Genomic DNA, 18,782 nt, shown 5'->3' on the forward strand with positions numbered 1-18,782 from the left:
GTTTTTCTGTGGTTTATATGGACAAAGATGCTGGAGGGTTTGTTTTTTTTTTTTCCAGCTAAATCCCAGTAAAAGAGGCTTAAAACTCTGCTGTTTCTTGTTACCCTTCATATTCCTCAGAACGAGCTTTTTCTGGAAGGAAATATCTGTGCTATCTGGCTAAATCTTATCTCTGCTCACTTAACTGCATTTAACAATGAGGACAACACAAGGAAGAGGTTAAAAGAGGCTATAAGAATTTAGGTTTTTAGAGATTATTTATGCAAATTTGTTGGAAAGAGCTGAGCATTTAAAACTTAGCCCTGAGTGTAACAGTCCTATTTTCAAACCAAATACAGGTGCCACTTATTTCCAGACCTTGTGATCCTTTGTCCAGTGCTCTTCTGACTCCAGATAGCAAACTTTGTCTGAGATATTTCAAATAAGGAAACTAAAGAACCAGAAGTGATAGCTTAAGTTCAAACTTAAACTCACTTTAAGCTAGTTTAAGCTCAGCCTTGCTGAGCTGCCAAGACCTTCAGAAGATCACTTAGCTACTTTTACTAGGGTAAGAATTACCACCTTAACATGCAAAAACAATCCATCTTCAACTAGTAAAGAATCTGAAACCAATTCTGGAAATAGGTTAGGAACTAGGCATGCAGTTATGTCATGTGTTGGGCAGTTTTACACTGGGAAGAGAAAGGAAATTTGCACCGCTATTTAGGAGAAGGTCATAGCACAAATCAGGTCCCAGAGGTGCTGCACAAGAAACTAGATTTGGAATTTTGCTGCTCACAGAAGCATTTAATAAGTAACAAGTGGTGGTTTGGTCAGGTAAGCTGTAGTTGGAAATAAGCTCCATGCAAGGATATATTTAATTAGACAGTGGTGGTCTGTCCTTAAGACAAAAGATGGAAAATATTTTCTTTATTTAGTACTGTATTACAAAAACGTCTTAGCAGGTGCTATCTTCTGTTCCTTAAATGTCCCTCTGAGCTCTGACCTGCTCCAGAAGGGATGGATCCAACATCAAATTCTAGCACACAGCTCCAGCCCTGAGAGCTCTCTGGCCTACAGGATTACATCCAAGATTATGAACATCAGGACAAAGCCTAGTAACTATCACGCTTATCCACACCTCACTTTCCTATCTATCAACTTGCCTGGGAGAACCAACAGGCTGACAAATGCCTCGTGTCCAACTGGAACATAAATGAACAGTATCACCATTACCAAGTACCCTTAACAAGCTAAAAAGGGAGTTAGAAACGTGGATTGTTTTTGCCCTGGATTATAGAGCATGCACCCTTTCTCAGGTGTGCTGAACTTTGCATTTAGGCTAGCCCAAGAGTAGTCACAGTTTAGCCAAGGCCAAGGTCTGCGTAGCTTAGGCTGTCCAGTGAAAACCAACTTTGAAACAACAGAAATACCTGCCAGTACGTTGCACTGTTTGTCTCTGAGCTGATACCTGCACGTAAATGAAATGAGTGACTCTGAGAAAACAAAGCTGCTCAGGAAGCTGTCACAAGTTTGCATTGCAGCCCTTCTTCAGGGCCAAATGTCTGCTTGAATTTGCTATGCATGGAATTACACAGCCAAGTGCTGGAGTTACAGTCTGACTTTGGACAGCCAGAGTGAGAGGAAAGAAGATGCTGCAGGAGTGAGTTTCCTGGAGGTTTCTCAGCACAGACTGTCCAAACAGAAAGCCTTTTTAGTATGAAGAGCTACTGAAATGGCTCTCACTGTATCTGAGAGATTGCAAGTTCAGTCAGTAGCATCAGCACTCCAGGCAGGTATTGGCTGTGTAGAATCTGCAAGAAAGAGAAAAAAGCCTGTCAAATCAACAATTGCAGTTACCAGATTTCCACACCCTGAAGCTCTGGTTGGAAGGAAACTACCAAGTGTTCTGTGTGTTTATTCAGCTGCTCTGTTGTTGCTTTACTTTTCCCATACTGCATATGACTTGAATTCTACCCCATTATGAAAAGCCATAAGTGAATTTACACAGCACACATTCCACAAGAGCACTCTTCAGAAAGCCTGAGATATCTTTGTGTACTTACCTACAGCAGAAAAAAAGCTGTTTCAGACAGTTTTAAGCTATTACAGATAGAAACAAGCAATGTGCTCATCATCATAGGGTAAATTTAAACAACTGCATTTACACAATCTGTTCTTTAACTCAGAAGAAAATATTATATTGCTTGAAGGATTAATATTCCATGGTTTGAAGGATATTAGAGATACCTCTGTAGAAAGACCAGCACCTTTATGAAAAGGGTTACACGTGAAGGAGTCTTATGCCTGTGTCTTAATAACTGCAATACTAGAAAACTAGGAACTTTCTTTCAAGTTTGGGATCTTTTTAAATCCAAAATGAGTTTTTTTATGGCCTAAGAAACTTTCCTGTTCATACCACAGCTAATACACCTATTTCTGGCCCCAGGCAAGTAGCTTCTGCTGCAACACATTAATAAAATACTGTACTGGCAGCGGCCCCACCTCTACAGCTAAGTATGACTAGTAAAAGCTGAGGGTTTAACAATTCCTTGTAGGAAATTATGCAAAAGAAACAGGAGACCTTCAGGTACAGCTGTTTTATTTGGCCAGCATTAGGACAAACTGCTACTAAGGGCCTCACCTTCACAATCCCATCACAGTGTGCTGCGGCAATCGCTGTGGAAACCTTCACCAGCTTTGCAGCTGACAAGTGGATCTTGAAGTGCCTGTGGAAGTGGGCATAAAGGCAGTCCATGAAGACATCCACCTCCTCTTGGGTGATCTCTCCTGGCGTTTTTTGCACCGTGTCCCACAGAGCTTTGGCATCCTCTGGGTGGATGGCGTATGAAATATCCAGGGGCTGTGACAGGCGGGGCACGGAGAAGATGAGTTCCACGGCAGAGGCAGCTCTGTCCAGCTTGCAGCCAGCCCACATGGCCACCATCCAGCTGAGGTTCAGGGGGCTGATGGCCAGGCGGCGGAAGCAGCAGTCGAAAGTCTTCTGGAACCAGCTGCCAACCAAGGACGTGTAGCTCTCGGCCCCGTGGGTCAGGAACAGGGGCAGGCAGGTGAATTGCTCCGGCACGTTCTCGGAAAGGTCATCTCCAAACACGGAGCAGAACCAGCCCGACCACACCAGTTTGTCTTCAGAATTCCTGGAAGAGGCTTTTGACCTCGAAGAGAGCTGGGATGGGGAGAAGAAGCATTGCAATGCTGCAAAGCAAGTATAGCTTTTTTTTTTTTTTGTCAGCTAAAAATAGATTTTGATTGTAAGTTTTAAGTCTTTGGTAAAATGGTAAAAGTGGTTTTTTTTTTTTTTTTCCTTGCATCAAATACATACAATTAATCAGTCCATCCATTACATCCCTAAATTTGAATGCAATTCTGTTGAAAACAACAGAAAAATGCACTTTTAAATTCCTTAGGAACAGTCCTGAGATCTGAGTTTATGCTGCTTAACTCCCATGGTACATCCTACAACCACTGACACAATGAACCTGACATTTCAGTAGCACATTTCACTTGAGGCAAAGCATTTCAGAAATATTCATTAAGCTCTGGCCAGGAAGTGGGATTATGCTTTATCCAGGAAGAAAAATAACCCATTCATGTCCTGGCAGTAAATTGACTGCTGAACTAAAACATCAGACAGAGATTGTTCTGTATAGTTGTACTCTGATGCTGTTAAAAAGTTGAACTCAAACTTGCTATTTACTGTATGCATTGCTTAGGGGAGATCATAGAATCAATCAGGCTGAAAAAGACCTCCGAGGTCATCAGGTCCAGCCTGTGACCAAACACAACCTTGTCATTAGACCAGGGTTTTAAGTGTGTCGCATCCAGTCTTCACTTAAACACCTCCAGGGACGGTGACTCCACCATCTCCCAGGGCACCAATTCAAATGTGTAATTCTTCCTAATTTCCAACCTAAACCTCCCCTGGCACAGCCTAAGACTATAGATGTTCCGTTCCAGTTAAAAATAGACAGGACTCAGTTTCATTAAATCACAGTGGACGCCCCAGTAGCTATTCCACCCAGCTAGGACTTAGCTTTGGGGTTTCCTTTCAAGACAGAGCGTTCCATCACAGCAAAAACAGCCGGTCTCCGTGACCAGCGCCCTCACCTGCACCAGGAGGGCAGCCTGGTCCAGCTCGCTGCCCCTGAGGTCGGCAAGGCTGGACAGGGCCACCTTGATGTCCAGCTCGACGCCCACCTCCACCGCCAGCCCCTTCTGCTTCTCGGCGGCGATGAAGGCGCCCAGCAGCCGCGCGTAGTCCCCGAGGCGGGCGCGGCGGAAGCGGTACAGGGGGGTCACGCTGTACAGCGTCCAGGCTTTACGCAGCAGGAACGCTGTTTTCTGCGGATCCGCTTTTTCCTAGGGGGAAACAAAAGAAAAGGAATGAGGTTAAAGCTTGCTTTTCCCGCGCGGCGCAGCGCGGCTGAGGGGACAGGGAGGCGCCGCCGCTGCCCGCGCCTCCCCGTACCTGAGAGCACAGCGCTGGCACGATGAGGCGGCCGCTGGAGCTGATGCCGAGGCGGCCATGGCTCCGTCCGAAGGGCAGAGCCCGGGAGAGCCGCCTGAGGCTGGGCAGGGTGCGCACCGCTCCGTCCTCCGGCGCCTCCTCCGCCATGGCCGCCGCGGCCCGCCGCCGTCGTTCGAATTTCTTCCCGTCGGCCCCCGCGCGGGGGCGCGCCCCCTCCGCCATCTTTGAGGCGGGCGGCAGTGAGGGAAGGAGGCGGCCGTGGCGGCGGCGCCTGCTTCCCCTTTTTCCCCTCCGCAGCTCTTGGTTTTCACTTCGCTCAGCTCTGTGGCGCTCCTCCCCGTGTTTCGGGCCGAGGGGCGGCTGCGGGATGGCGCTGCCCCGGCTGCTGGTGCGAGCGCTGCACCGGGCGGCCGCTGCCGCCGCACCTGCGGCTCCAGGTGAGGAGGAGCGCTGGTCCCATCCCCTCGAGATTTGGGTTCCTTTTCTCCCGGGGTACAGGTCAGGATAGTCCACACAGTCGATTAATATCACGCTTTCTGCACGTTATTTTCCCTGTATCACTTTATGAAGTGTCTTGTCTAAATCTCTTTTAATTCTAAAGGCTGTCATGAAGGTAGTGAGATTGGCTCTTGGAAGTTATTTATATATGTCCAGGTCATGGCATCCTTCAGGTTCCTCCTTGCAAGCTGAGCCTCTTGCACGCTCTGTCAATGATGTGCTTGGTTCCGTGACTTAGGCCATGATTGCAGGCACACGGGGGGCTCTGTTCAAAGCTTTCTGTAAACGTGGTTCAGGCCTTCTTCCAGTTGTTTCAGGCAGCAACTGTTCAATTTACACCTGCATGGTGGGTGTCCTCTGTGTGTTGAATTCTTGGTTTGTTAAGCCTTGTTCTGCTGTGTCACCACCAGGAACTGCAGTGGCAGGACAAGGGGGGATGGCTTTGAACTGAAGGAGGGCAGGTTTGGGTTGGATATTGGAAGAAATTCTTAGAGTGGAGAGGTCCTGGCACAGTTGCTGAGAGGAGCTGTGGCTGCCACGTTTCTGGAAATGTCCAAGGCCAGGCTGGCTGGGGCTCTGAACAACCTGGGACAGTGGAAAGGGTCCCTGCCCATAGCAGTAGGGTGGAATGAGATAATCTTTAAGGTCCTTGAAACCCAAACTATTCTATGATTCTAGATTTAAATGTGGAATTGTCAACATCCTTCAGGATTGATCTGTGACTTTCACTTCTCTTGCTCCTGAAATTTGCAGGGAAAGTTTGCAGCAGGGCTGTGTTCAAGTATCTTTATGAACTGAGAAACATAAATAATCCCTGCCTAAAATACCTTTAGACTAGCTTCATTTCATGTTTATGTCACAGTATCTTAGTGCAGATTTATATATAGGAAGTAACTTCTCCATATATATATAAAAATTTTATTGGGAGGGAAAACTCTATTATTTATTCTGTCTCATCTGCAAAAGCCATGAGAGATTATATATATATATATATATGTATATTTATTTATTTATTTCTATTTAAGACTTCAACAGTTTTGTCACTCGGACCAACACGTGTGGAGAGCTGCGTGCTGCTCACGTGGGACAGAAAGTGACCCTGTATGGATGGGTTCAATATCAAAGGTAAGTGCAAACCATGGTGAAAGTGGAGATGATTATTTGCCAGATCCAGTCTAAGCTATGTTTCATCCAGCATTGCTCTCCAGTGATGGTCTGCATGGGTTTTTTGATTTTAGCAGGTCCTGGGTGTCTCATCTTTGGGCAGTTGTGGATGGGGTCTCAGGAAAAGGAGTTAGGATTATTGCAATGTGGTCATGGTGACCTTGTTTTTGAAGACACCAGAGCATGTCCCATTGAGCAGTTTTTTGATGGATAAAGCACAATGGCAGCTGTCCCTGCTGCAGCTTGAAGAAATCAAGATTTGTGGTTCTGGGTCTGGCACTGTGGATTGTTCATGTGGAACTTTTTATGGGATGAGTGTTCCCCTTCTTGACTTATGATTGGATTCTGTTGTTGTTGTTTTTATTCCATGTGAACTTTAGTTTTATTGCTAATTTAATTGTTTTTAGCTGAATGATGTTTCCCAGCAGGAGAATTCACATGTCCAGAATCCCAGCTCTGTGTGCATGAGAGCTCAAGTTAAAATCCTGCCTCTCCTGGTTATTTGTGTGTTGTCTGAGGCTGGTCACAATGTGAAGTAAATTGTTCAGGTAAAGTTCAGGTGTGGGAAAAGCGTCTATAATTCAGTACTTGGAAGTGCTTTGGGATGAATTGCAGGGTACTGAAAATGTAGCTAGTTGACATACGTTTTAAAAAATAGAAACTACTACATTTGTGAAAAAAATGTTCTTCCTTTTGTGCTTTTCATGGATCAGACAAGGCCTGTTTCTAGTTTTGAGGGATTTCCAGGGACTGACCCAGGTCATCATTCCTCAGGATGAGGTAAGTGCTACCAAACCATGTGTCTGTGTTTTCATTTTTCCTTTGGTAGCTTGGCTTCAGCAGCCGCTTTGTCAGACTGAGTGCTCTGACTCACAAGTAGATTGAAGTGTCATGAGAGCCCTGACCTGACGCTGCAACAAAAGCATCAGTGCTGTTTCCCCTGCCTTAAGAGTGATTTTGGATTGAGGTGCTTGGCCACAGTGCCTTTGTCCTGTTCTTTGAATCCCTCTGAGGCTCTGTCCTCTCCCTGCAGGCACATTCCCACGTGAAGGAGCTGCTGTCCAACGCCCCGGTGGAGTCTGTGGTGAGAGTCACTGGGACAGTGTCCCCTCGGCCCCTGGGGCAGGAGAACCCGGTGAGGATGGGGTGTGGGGGGCTCGCAGGGCTTTTATTCCCTGAAGGAAACATCCTTGGATGGTGGGATTATGGTGGGCTTTGTGTCAGAGCATTGCCACGGGTTCTGGCTGTGTGACAGCCCATCCTCAGATAGTGTGAGGTGAAATAAGTGCTATGTCAGATAACAGGAGAATCTCAGAGCACATTACAGACACCCACAAATTAAAGTGGATCTCAGCCCTTTGCAAGGATAATGCTGGCTTTTCCAGGCTTTCAAAGTGTGGTGGGAATTTCTTTTGCTTGAAAATAAACATTGTCATGTCGAGTTCCACCTGTTTCTTGACTTTGATTGTCTCCTTGTATAGGAAACAGAGGTTGAATAATTTTTTAATGTTCTGCATTCCTCAGCTGTCATTGTAATCAGCTGTAGACTGATCTTTCAGGGTTGTACATATAACTGGCAGATCTAAAAAGAGGACTGTACTTATGATCATAACTCCTTTTTGCTCCATCTCGTAGATGTCCGCTTAAAATCCAGGCTTCAAGCAATGCCTTTATTTCTTTTATTCATTTCTTGTTTTGTGGGAAGGTTGTGTGTCCTTTCCCCTGGTAAATAGTGAGAGTTCTGCAGGAAAAGTGAACTTTGCTGTGCCTCAGTGCTACGTGAGGGGAGCTGCCTGCCCTCCCTCGGGATAGAGTCAAAAGAAGACCAGTTCTGAGAACTGGTGTTTAGAACTGGAAGTTCTGAGAGGTTCCATCATTTGCCTTTTTTGACTTGTGTTAAGGGCTGCTGATGCTCGTGTTCACTGAAACACACACTGTGGTTTTGCTGGGGCTAATGTGTTTATTGACCAGTATGCTACTGGGAAAGAAGCTGCCATCTTTGGTGAGGTGACTTGTGCTTCTTTGAACAGAAACAAAACCTGGAAAAAATCTGTCCTTGGGAGAAGCTCTCTGATTTATACACTGTGTTAGAAGGCAGGGAGGGAAATCACATTGCTTCTTTTTTTCCCTTTGACCATCTGTGAAATAGCTTTGTCCAACTGTTTGGAGTTTAATTTTTTTGCCTTTTTGTTCTAGAAAATGCCAACAGGGGATATTGAAGTGAAGGCAGAGACTGCAGAGATCCTAAACTCCTGCAAGAAGCTGCCTTTTGAAATCAAGGATTTTATCAAGGTGTTTGTGTTTTTCTTTCCTTTCTCTTATCAAAGTGGTGGCTTTTCACTAAATTGAGAATTTGCCCAGGGTGATGGCAAAACATCTGAGAGCTGAATCTGGTTCTCCCCACTTCACTCTGGAGGAATGATGGTGTTTAAAACAGAGGTGCTGTCTATTTGCTGTGAGGATTTATTTCCAATTAGAGCTAAGCGGAAATCAGGGCTTGAATGATACCTGATTTCTGGAAGCACTGATGGCAAAGGAAAGAGTGAAAGAAATGCTGGGGCTTCTGAGTGTGAAATGAGGCTGTTTTATTTGACTATTGGAATCGCAGCATGGTTTGGGTTGGAAGGAACCTTAAAGATCGTCTTGTTCCAAACCCCCTGCCATGGGTAGGGATGCCACCAGGTTGCTCAGAGCTTCATCCAACCTGACCTTGAACACTTCCAAGGATGAGGCAGCCACAACTTTTGTGGGCAGTTTGGTTTTTTGTTTCAAGCGATTGCCATATTTGTGTGGGTTGTACGTAACAGGCACATTCTGGCAACCGAGCACCATCCCTTTATTCAGCTTCTCCCTTTTTCTCTGTGGTTTTAGGAGCACCTTCACTGGACATGCAGTTTGAATTTTGTCTCTTAACCCTGACCCTCTCTCCTCCCCAGAAGTCAGAGGCCCTGCGGATGCAGTATCGGTACCTGGACCTGCGCAGCTTCCGGCTGCAGTCCGCCCTGCGGCTGCGCTCTCGCGTGGTGATGAGGATGCGCGAGTACCTCTGCAATCTCCACGGTGAGGGAGCTGCTTGGAGCAGCAAACATTCCAGCTCTCCCTGCTGCCTTTTCCTTGTGCTGGCAGAGATTCCTAACCAACTTGTTACTCCAAACTGGTTCCACTTAATAAGGACGTGTCTGCTTGAGGTGGGGTCTTTAAGTGGGATGTTGTCAGGCCTGAGGAAGCTGCCCACAAAAGTTGTGGCTGCTCCATCCCTGGAAGTGTTCAAGGCTAGGTTGGATGAAGCTTTGAGCAACCTGTTTCAAATTAGCTGTTTCCAATGAGAAGACTCTTTGCAGGTAGTTGCCCTCTTTTGGTCACCCAGTTGAGACATGTCAGAGGGATGGATTTTGTTTAGGGCTTTTGCTTCTCTTAAAATCAGGAAATTATTTTTGGAAAATCAATGCATGGTTCAGAATATATAGAGAATTAACACATTTTCAGCCTGTTTGGAGTCCTCTGTCATCAACAGTTCTGGCAGGACATCAGAGTAGCTCAAAGCCTTTAGATCTGTCATTACAGGGATAATTATTAGAAGTAGTAAAGTGTGTTGGTTTTGGAGAGGCTCCATGGTGTGCTAGATGACCTATTTTCCTGACTAACCCTACTCTAGCGTACTCTGTCATGTTAGTTCTCCCTCCTCTCAGCATATTCTGTGTTTGTTCCCCAGGGTTCGTGGATGTAGAAACTCCAACTCTGTTTAAAAGAACCCCAGGGGTATGTATGTGATGCTTCTTGGCCTCCTACAGCTGCACAGTCAGGGCTGAATCATTTCCAGTTGCCACTCAGCCTTCATTGCTTTTCCCTTGCTAAATAACAGCTTGTGGATCTTCTGATATCATCCACAGATCCTATCAAAAGTAGAGGGAGAGAAAGGGGAGAGGTGGTAACTCATGTCTTAATTTTGAACCTTCAAACAAGATAAACTTCTGCCTTGTAGAGCACATGTTGAATCCAAGTCTAACCTGGGATTATAAACCCAAAAACCTTTGAAGCACTGTCTTTTCAGCATTTATCTCTTAATCAGTAGGTTATTGTAGAGGTCATACTCAAGTAAATTTAATTTCTGATTTTATATTCCTTTCTTTCACTTCAAAAATAGTCAGAGAGCGGAGAGCTGTAGCTGAGGAATTGTTGATGCAGCTACTCTGGAGTTCTTGCACTTAAACCCCAGTCTTGGCTGGTCTATTATGCATTAGTCTCTCAGAGAAGATGGTGAAGAATTCTCCTTTCAGATATTTTGGACCAAGTTGGTTAACAAATGTGAAGTGTAATGTACAAACAGCCATTTCCTCAGATGTGGGATTTTGTAATGGGAAAAAATAGGTCCTTTCTTCTTGCACTTCCAGTGTTTGCTCTGTCAGGAATTGGGGCCACTTACTTGCTAACTCTGTAAATTTTCTTTCTGATGCCAGGGAGCCAAAGAATTCCTTGTGCCCTCGAGGGAAGCGGGCAAGTTCTACTCTCTGCCACAGAGTCCTCAGCAGTTCAAGCAGCTCCTCATGGTTGGAGGCCTGGACAGGTAAAAGTGTCTTGGCCTCGTGTTCTCTGCATGTCCTGTCTAGGGTTTGATTGCTTTATCTGTGAAGTTTAGAAACTTCCCTAAAAAAACTTACTGCCAAGGATTTGTGTCTTGAAGAGGGATCCTTAAATACTTGGGACTTTATAGTCAGATGAAATGTATCCTTCTGGAAAGCTGAAATCTTTACTGCTGTGTTAAATTCAAACCTCATCTGAAGCAAAGCCTGCCTGAAGGGCAGAAAATCTAATGTGTGATGAAAGCTGCTCCAGGAGTAACCTGCAGAACTAATTGAGGTGAGGCTGGGCAGCTGAGCATGACTGAGACAAGGAAAAGCATGTCAGGGTGCCCAAGTGCAAAGCTTTTAATTGGGCTTACTTCTCCAAATCAGATGGATGGGACAGGGAGACAATTGTTCACACGGTGAACTGCAGGCCAGGTCTTATCTGAGAGTTTTGCATGGCTGTTAGGAGAGTTCTGGAGTGGAGTGGAAGGTGGAGTTAAGAGTTGAGTGTGCTGCCCTTGGGGGACAGCTCACCTGGCAGTCTCCATGTGGCTCTGGAAGATATGGCTGGAGATGGATACAGCTGCTGATAGAGTTGCTTCTACTCAAAATTCCATTCTTGTGAAGGCATGGGAACAAAGATCATCTCCTGTGGGAACAGAGCACTCTCTCTCTGATTTACTTCTTTTTTCCTTCTCTTTTGTATGATCAATTCTATAGCCACAGTTGAGTTCAGGATACTTTAAATCATTATCTAAGTCAAAGTGTCACTGCAGGTACTTCCAGGTCGCTCGCTGCTACCGGGATGAGGGTTCACGGCCTGACAGGCAGCCAGAATTCACCCAGGTAACCAGCCTCTGCTGCCTTGCTCCCTGCTCCTCAACCCAAGTGGCTTAGAGCTCTTTTCCCTTCTGGAGGCTTAGTCTGTGCTAGTCTGGTGCTGCCTGGGGGGGTACAGAGTTGTTTGGGGTGTGTTTCACAGACACAGCCCGTGGAAATTGGTGTGGGATGAGTGTGTGGTTCCTGTCCTTGGCTGGCTGCAGTGCCCCAGGTGCAGATGGGGGAATTGCATTGCAGCAGTGATTCTAATTTGATGTTACAATCTCCTCCTGTCCTGCTAGGTCAGACATCCCATTCCTCAGCCTTGAAATCCCAGGCTGAGTTAGCCTGGTTCACTCAAGGCTGCTTCTGTGTCCTTGTCATCCTTACCTCATTTACTCTTTGAGGAGGTTGTTGCCTGAGTCATCAGCCTGGAGGGTGATCCTAAGCACATTCCTGGCCTAATGCAGTCATGCTGTGATGTCATTTTGTGTATTGTTTCTTGTTTTGCTGGCTGTGTACTCACAAGTAGCACTGTGAAAGCACAACCTTTAGCTAATGTGGAATTCCCCCCTTCTTCTCTGTTTTAAGATAGATATAGAGATGTCATTTGTAGATCAAGCTGGGATCCAGAGGCTCATAGAGGGCCTCTTGCAACATTCCTGGCCTGAGGAAAGAGGCTCCATTATGATTCCTTTCCCTTCCATGACATACGAGGAAGCACTGGCTGAGTATGGGACTGATAAACCAGACACTCGCTTTGGGATGAAGGTGAGGGTTTGCCCATTGGAAATGTGCACCTTTTCCTTTCAGTCCGTGTTTTAATAACCTTTGGATCATGGATATGTGGTCGGCTGGAGTTTTGAGTGCTGTAATTTACCCAAGGTGCCTGTCCCATTGTTGCTGCTTTGTGCAGTCTGCTGAAGAAGAGAGGATTTAATCAGTTGACTGTGAAAAATATATGTTCTAATAAAACTTTATTTTAAAGGTGATGTAGTGCTAGGGAGCAATGCATCTTGACTGTTTCAGGAGCAAAAGCTTCTAAAAGGGAGCACTGTGGAAGGTATTAACACACAGGTGCAGGAATTTTTGCTTTGTATTCCTACCAGCAGTGCTTTTTTCTGTGCTCTCTCCTTTGTCAGATCGTGGATATCAGTGATGTTTTACGAGGATCAAACATTCACTTTTTGCAGAATGCCCTCAGTTACCCAAGTGGTTCCATCAGAGCTATTTGTATTCCTCAGGGAGTGGTAAGTGAAGCTCTTACATCCTGTTTATGGTTTATGTGGAATAAATAAAATGCCAGTTTGAATTCCTTTGTTGGTATGGGAATGTTCCTTGCTATTACTGGTGTTCTAAAGGGAGCTTGGGATTGGTTGTAATCCATGTCAGGTTGGGCTGAGTGGTGTTAGAATGATAAGGCAACAGGAAGAGTATTTTAGCCTTATGAAGAGGAGGAAAACAACAGAGCTGTGAGATCCCATGAGGATAGGGAACCCTCTCGGGGTTTCACCTTGCTTTCTATCACCTTTTTGATGTGTATCTCAATAATAAATTGTGCCTTGTGACAGGAGATTGAAACAGGGCTGGGCATGGCACAGCTCTGAGCTAGGTAGAGAAGGGTCAGGTGGTTCCATGTCTTCCTCCTGTTTGCTTTAGCTGCATTTTGGGTACAATTTGTGTGTTGTAATGAGAATGTCATGGACCAAATCCAAGGCTGACAATAGATGTGGAAGACCTTTGACACAGCCCTGCATTTTGGCAAGGAAATAGATTTAATTCTGGCTATAGGCATCTTTGTAGCTTGGACAGTATGGAAAAAACAAATCCTCTAAATATTGAGTTTTATCTGGGGAGCAGGGCTCTGTGGCCATGATTTCCCTTAGGATTCCTTTCATTTTGGCACAAAGTGCAAGTTAGTGGCTTCCCACGAGAGGGCACAGATGTGTTTGAGCAACACAAAAATGGCATCTAGACCTACCCTAAACACTGGAGTAGCTGAGAAAAAAATCAAGATCTTGATGCAGGTCCTCATTTACTGCATGGCTTTGCATGCAAGAGTCAGCCCAGTCGTTTTTTCTCTGTTTTTCCTCCAGTTTGAGCTCTGCATTCCCCATCCACAGTGTGGTGGTGTAACCTTGTTTTGCAGGCTGGAGGCAGAGTGATCTGACCCTGCTGACCAGATATATTTATTTGTGAGAGGGGGGAAAGAATACAGATCTGGAGGGGTCTCTTCCCGAAAGGAGCCCTCAGAGCAGACACCTAGTCCAGTGCCAAGGACCCTGTCCTGTTCCACAGCTTTCATAAGAACTTGAACTAGAAACAAAAGAATTGGGAAGTTTGGAACCAGCTTAGTTAGTAGATTTGATACCTAGTCAAGTTATCCAAGCTGATCTTTGCTGTGTCTTCTCTTGCTGTTTCCCCAGAGATATCTTACAAATAAAGACTTGGAGTCATTGAAGGAGTCTGCAAAATCCCAGTTTAACCAGGTGAGACAGAAACTCTTCTGAGGCTTTGGGAAGGGTGAGTGATAGAGGCAGAGGGAGGTAGGAGAGCAGTTTTTAATAGTTGAGAGTCAGAGCCTGAGCACGTAATGCTTCAAGGCAAGAGAGGGCAGCACCGCACTGAACATAGCCTTACCTTTCTCCAGGAAATCATGGAAATTATCTGCAGACCTGATGGAAGCTTGAAGTCTCTGCTTACCAAGTTCCTTGGTGAGAAGGAGCAGTCAGAGCTCATCCAAACACTGAACATGCAGGAGGGTGATATGGTGCTGCTGGCAGCTGGAGAGCACAAGCAAGTGGTAGGAGGCATTTCTTGGGTGGCTCTGTGAACTGAATGTTGCTGGTGATGGTTTTGATGTTATCTGACCTTAGTCTGATTCTTTTTATTATTAAAATAGGTCATAATCTAATTTTCTGTTTCTCTGGAACGGCAGCTATAGCAACAGCAGATAAAGCATGAAATGTGCCTATTACTTTATGGCCTCCAGTCAAATTCTGGGCAGGACTTGTAACTGAAATGAAGGCTGAAATATAAAAAACCCTGCAACAATCAGTGCCTTCTTTTCTTTTAACTTCATTTTTAAAGCATCAAACAGATTGGAAAAATGAGGTCAACTAGGTAATTGTGTCTCCCATAAGTGCATGACTTATTAGCAGCAATGGTGGGAGATTCTATTCCTACCCTTCTCTCTATTCTTGCCAGCAGATGTTGCTGGCAAGAATAGAGAGAAATAAAACAACAAAACAAAGCATTGTTTTATTATAAGGTGTCACGCTTTGCTCAATAGCCAACATTTTGTTGTATTCTCTTCTGTGCCTTCATTTTTCTGCAAAGTGTGGATCTTACATGTGGTCCCCCAGTTAATCCACATATGTGGAGCTGGAGATTAGTCTAAGAAAGTTCTGAAGATGAAATAGCTGAAAAAAAATGGACTTCCAAGCTCCTTACTTGGTCTCTGTCAAACCCTCCTGCTGCTGCTGCCTCAGCAGGAAGGTGATATATTTCAGGATATGAGGTTAAAGTGTTCAAGGCAACTATGTATTCCAGCTGATGCTGCCTGTGGTACTTCCTTTATGGAACACTCTTTGCCTGGTGGGTGTTTGAGTTTCCCTGATGGTGAAATCACCCTGTCTCATCTCTCCCTTCTCTGTTGCAGTGCTCTGCTTTAGGAGCCTTGCGGTTGTTGAGTGCCAACCTCCTGGAGGCAGCTGGGCTGGCACTCCGTGATCCCGCAGCCTTTCACTTCCTCTGGGTGGTGGATTTCCCCCTTTTCCTCCCCAAGGCCGAGAATCCCACTGAACTGGAATCTGCTCATCACCCCTTCACTGCCCCTCATCCTTCAGATGCCAGCCTCCTGTATTCTGATCCCACAAAGGTAACCAACTTCCTGCCTGCCATGCTGGCTCTTTTACAGCTGCTCCCATGGAAAACCAGAGAAGCAGCAGCTGGGTTTAAAAGAGTGTAAAAAGACATGTTGTTTCATGGGACTGACTGCACAAGGAAGATGTAGATATGTTGGAATGAGCCCAGAGGAGGCTGCTAAGATCATCAAAGGGTTGGAGAACTTCTGCTATGAGGAAGGGCTGGAGAAGTTGAGGTTCTTCATCCTGGAGAAGAGAAGGTTCAGGAGCAACATTAGAGTACTTTCCAGTGTCTAAAGAGGCTACAAGAGAGCTGGAGAGGGATATTTTGCAGGGGCAAGTAGTGATAGGACAAGGGGAAATGGTTTTAAACTGAAAGAGGGTAGACTTAGATTGGTATTGGGATAAAAATCTTTCCTGCAAGGCACTGGCACAGATTGCCAAGAGCAGCTGTGGCTGACCCAACCCTGGCAGTGTCCAAGGCCAGGCTGGACAGGGCTTGGAGCAACCTGGGATAGTGGAAGGTGTCCCTGCCCATGGCAGAGAGTTGGAATTAGAGGATCTTTAAGGTCCCTCCCAGCCCAACCCAAACCATTGTGTGATTCTATGATCTTGTATGTGTCTGGAAGAGATGGCTTCCTGATTACTGCAAATAGCAAGTATTCATGTGTGCCCCAGCAAAAGGAGCTGACAGGAAACAGAAATCTTACATTCTGACCCTTCTCGTGTGGTCTGATGAACCTTTGAAAAGGATTTGTTCTTCTCCCACATCAGTCAGAGGCACTGCATGCCTCCAGCAGGACTGGTACCTGAATTGCAATGTACCCCTGAGAGAGCAGTTTTACAGAGTTCCATGGCTTCATTCCCAGTGTCTTTGCCACCTCTGTGCAGGTTGTTTTTAGGTGCAGCTGTGGCCCAGCCTCACCAAGGTGCCTGTCCCTGTCTCTCTGCAGGTCCGTAGCCAGCACTACGACCTTGTGCTGAATGGCAATGAGGTTGGAGGTGGCTCCATCAGAATTCACAGTGCAGAACAACAGCGTTTTGTGCTGGAGAAAGTGCTGAAGGTAACACCTACAGATGCCTCTAATGCTTTCTTGGAGATTTAAAAGCACTGATTAATTGAAATATTAATTGCATATTCTGAAAGAAACACTCAAGTTCTTCTCAGATAAAGACATCTAGCCCTGAGCAATGGATGATTTCCTTGTACCTTCATCTTGTATTGCTAATAGGAAGAGCATTGCTTGTCCAGTGACGCCTTTGAATGTGATTTTGCAGGAGGACTCCGAGGTACTTTCCCATCTGATTGAGGCTTTGGAATTTGGAGCTCCACCTCACGGAGGAATTGCTCTAGGTAAGTGATCTGTAGCTCTACAGATGCAGGACTTTAGTGGTTTTTTAGGGTTTGTTTGTTTGTTTGGGTTTTTTGTTTGGTTTTTTTTTTTTTGTGGTTTTGTTTTGGTTGTTTGGTTTTTATGGTTTGTTTGTTGTTGTTGTTGGTTTTTTTGTTTTTTTTTTTTTTTGCATACTAGGTTGTGGGAACAAGGCTCATGGTTGTTAGGAAAAGGCTTGTTGCTTCCATCTCTGCAGCAGCTTTGTGGAAAGAAACAGAGGTCTGGTCACCAAGAGCAGAAAGTTGGGGTGTTCTTCCCCAGAATCACAGTAGGATTTAGGTCTTAAGCAAGGACATTAGTGGCTCTAAGGATGGTCCTCATCTCCTGATCTGCAAACCCTGTATTCAGTGAGGTTGTGTCAGCTTTGTTCCCATTCCTATGCAGCCAGAGCAGGATCCCTGTGCTGCCTGCCTGGAGGCATGGGGCAGCAATGGCACTTTGTGTTTCACACCCTTCCCTTCTTGCTGCCATCTCACTTCCCTTCTCTCCTCACCTGTTTTGCTCATTAGTTCAGAAAATATCAGGGCTTGGTTTTTTCCCTAGAACAATGCAAGTTCCTGGGTTAAAGAAAGAGGGAAAAAAACCCAACCAACCAACACCCTCCCTACGCTCACCAAAATAAAAAAACCTACAAAAAACAAAGGTATTTTAACGTGTGGTCTTGCAGTTTGACTTTCCTCCATCCAGTCACCCAGAGGTTTTTTGTTCCTCTTGAATTCTTCTTAGTAGTTGTAATCCTTCCAAACTGGTTGATGCAGAGCTCTGAGCTGTAAAGCTCAGCCCTGCCAGTGTTCTGCCATTCAGCTGCCCAGGTTTTCTTTCGCTGTGTTTGCTGTCTGTGTCCTGCAGCCCTTAGTGTGTTACAGAGCTTCCTGCAATATTGAAAAGCTTTATTTTGGTAGACATTTCTGCTCTCGAGGCAAATCTGTTTCTCTGCTACCAGCTGAGATTAATTTTTTTTCTCCCTTACTTGCTTCACTCTTTTTCTTCAAGCTCAGTGATATTACCTCCTCAATCTTTCTGATTTTTCTGACGCAGGGGAGGTAATACAGGGCCATAACTCAAGTGTTTCACCAATTTGTTTTCTGCTTGTAGGACTTGACAGGCTGATCTCTCTCATTGTTGACGCTCCAAGTATCCGGGACGTCATTGCCTTTCCAAAATCCTTCAGGGGACGAGACCTGATGGGCAATGCTCCAGACTATGTCACTCCAGAAGAACTAGAGCCATATCACATTCAGGTTTCCTGGCCTCTTGAAGAAAAAGAGGCAAAGAAAAACTGACTTCACGCCAGTGGTATAAGCTGATCTGATCAACCAGTGGCGGTTACAGCTTCTAAAGGCCGGGATTCAGTTCAGAAAACATCAGCTGTTGTGGCAGGGTGGGGGACAGTCCAACTCCACTGTACTGTGGCAGTTTCAGGATGGAGTGGGAAGCAGATAAGGGGTATTCCTGATAGAAATTCATCTTTGGGAGGTAATGGGAAGGACATGCAAAAAAGCAATAGCAAAGAACATAGTTTTAGCGTAGGATATTGAAACTGCTTCCTTTAGGGTGTCATATTGGAGGGAAGATGGGTTCTGGTTTTTCCCAATTTTTACATGTCCTTTATAAAGTATTCCTCCTCCAATCTGGAGGAGATAGTCAGCTACCCTGTCAGGAATTAAATCATGATCCTCATTAAATCACATCAGCTGAGCACTGTGACAATAAAACTGTGCTGGACCAGGAGCTCTGAACACTGCACAGCCAAACTTCAGTGCAGCCAGCAACTTGTCTCCTGTTGGAGGATACCACATCATGCAGGACTTTGCCATGGGAATTCACACTCAGCTGTGTTTTCACTTTGAAGGAGAGGGAGAGAAGCATCAATGATGTTAGCAACAGTTGTCCTTGTAATACTGGTCAAAGAGGTGTTGATCTGTCTTTGGGGCCTGTGGTCCTGGTGCTTTCAGCACAGTCATCCAGGAGTTTGTATGTTTATAAATAAAGTCTACCTGGCAGTGTG

General features: G+C 45.4%; 2 protein-coding genes across 4 annotated transcripts; one reads left to right on the top strand and one right to left on the bottom strand.

Moving 5' to 3' along the window:
- Nucleotides 1-610: 610 nt before the first annotated feature.
- CENPL (centromere protein L) lies at nt 611-4,700 on the bottom strand. The gene is made up of 4 exons (XM_053984554.1): nt 4,469-4,700; nt 4,108-4,359; nt 2,624-3,166; nt 611-1,793 (listed from the first exon to the last, which is right to left on the bottom strand). The coding sequence occupies exons 1-4, from the start codon at nt 4,688-4,690 to the stop codon at nt 1,722-1,724; spliced, it is 1,089 nt and encodes a 362-aa protein (XP_053840529.1). The 5' UTR covers nt 4,691-4,700; the 3' UTR covers nt 611-1,721.
- On the top strand, nt 4,701-18,782 carry DARS2 (aspartyl-tRNA synthetase 2, mitochondrial). Of its 3 annotated transcripts, none has more exons than XM_053984546.1 (17): nt 4,701-4,905; nt 5,992-6,091; nt 6,844-6,910; nt 7,164-7,265; nt 8,327-8,422; nt 9,067-9,190; nt 9,843-9,889; nt 10,588-10,694; nt 11,472-11,541; nt 12,106-12,285; nt 12,657-12,764; nt 13,941-14,003; nt 14,165-14,317; nt 15,176-15,394; nt 16,334-16,444; nt 16,659-16,734; nt 17,870-18,782. In XM_053984546.1, exons 1-17 carry the CDS (start codon nt 4,836-4,838, stop codon nt 18,055-18,057), a joined length of 1,881 nt encoding a protein of 626 aa, XP_053840521.1. In that variant the 5' UTR covers nt 4,701-4,835; the 3' UTR covers nt 18,058-18,782. The 3 variants fall into 3 exon arrangements, with proteins under 3 accessions (XP_053840521.1, XP_053840522.1, XP_053840524.1); XM_053984547.1 differs by lacking the exon at nt 17,870-18,782 and adding an exon at nt 16,913-17,863; XM_053984549.1 differs by lacking the exon at nt 12,106-12,285.

The sequence above is a fragment of the Vidua macroura genome, chromosome 9, assembly GCF_024509145.1.
Source record: "Vidua macroura isolate BioBank_ID:100142 chromosome 9, ASM2450914v1, whole genome shotgun sequence".
NCBI classification, from domain to species: Eukaryota; Metazoa; Chordata; class Aves; order Passeriformes; family Viduidae; genus Vidua; species Vidua macroura.

Bases quoted from the DNA above. Each gene is read 5' to 3' on its own strand.
- DARS2 (XM_053984546.1), top strand. From the start codon at position 4,836: ATGGCGCTGCCCCGGCTGCTGGTGCGAGCGCTGCACCGGGCGGCCGCT. The intron at 8,423-9,066 runs GTGTTTGTGTTT...TCTCCTCCCCAG, and splicing joins AAATCAAGGATTTTATCAAG to AAGTCAGAGGCCCTGCGGAT. The intron at 16,735-17,869 runs GTAAGTGATCTG...TTCTGCTTGTAG, and splicing joins TCACGGAGGAATTGCTCTAG to GACTTGACAGGCTGATCTCT.
- CENPL (XM_053984554.1), bottom strand. From the start codon at position 4,690: ATGGCGGAGGGGGCGCGCCCCCGCGCGGGGGCCGACGGGAAGAAATTC. The intron at 3,167-4,107 runs GTGAGGGCGCTG...TCCCCATCCCAG, and splicing joins AGGCTGCCCTCCTGGTGCAG to CTCTCTTCGAGGTCAAAAGC. The intron at 1,794-2,623 runs GTGAGGCCCTTA...TCTTTCTTGCAG, and splicing joins ACTGTGATGGGATTGTGAAG to ATTCTACACAGCCAATACCT.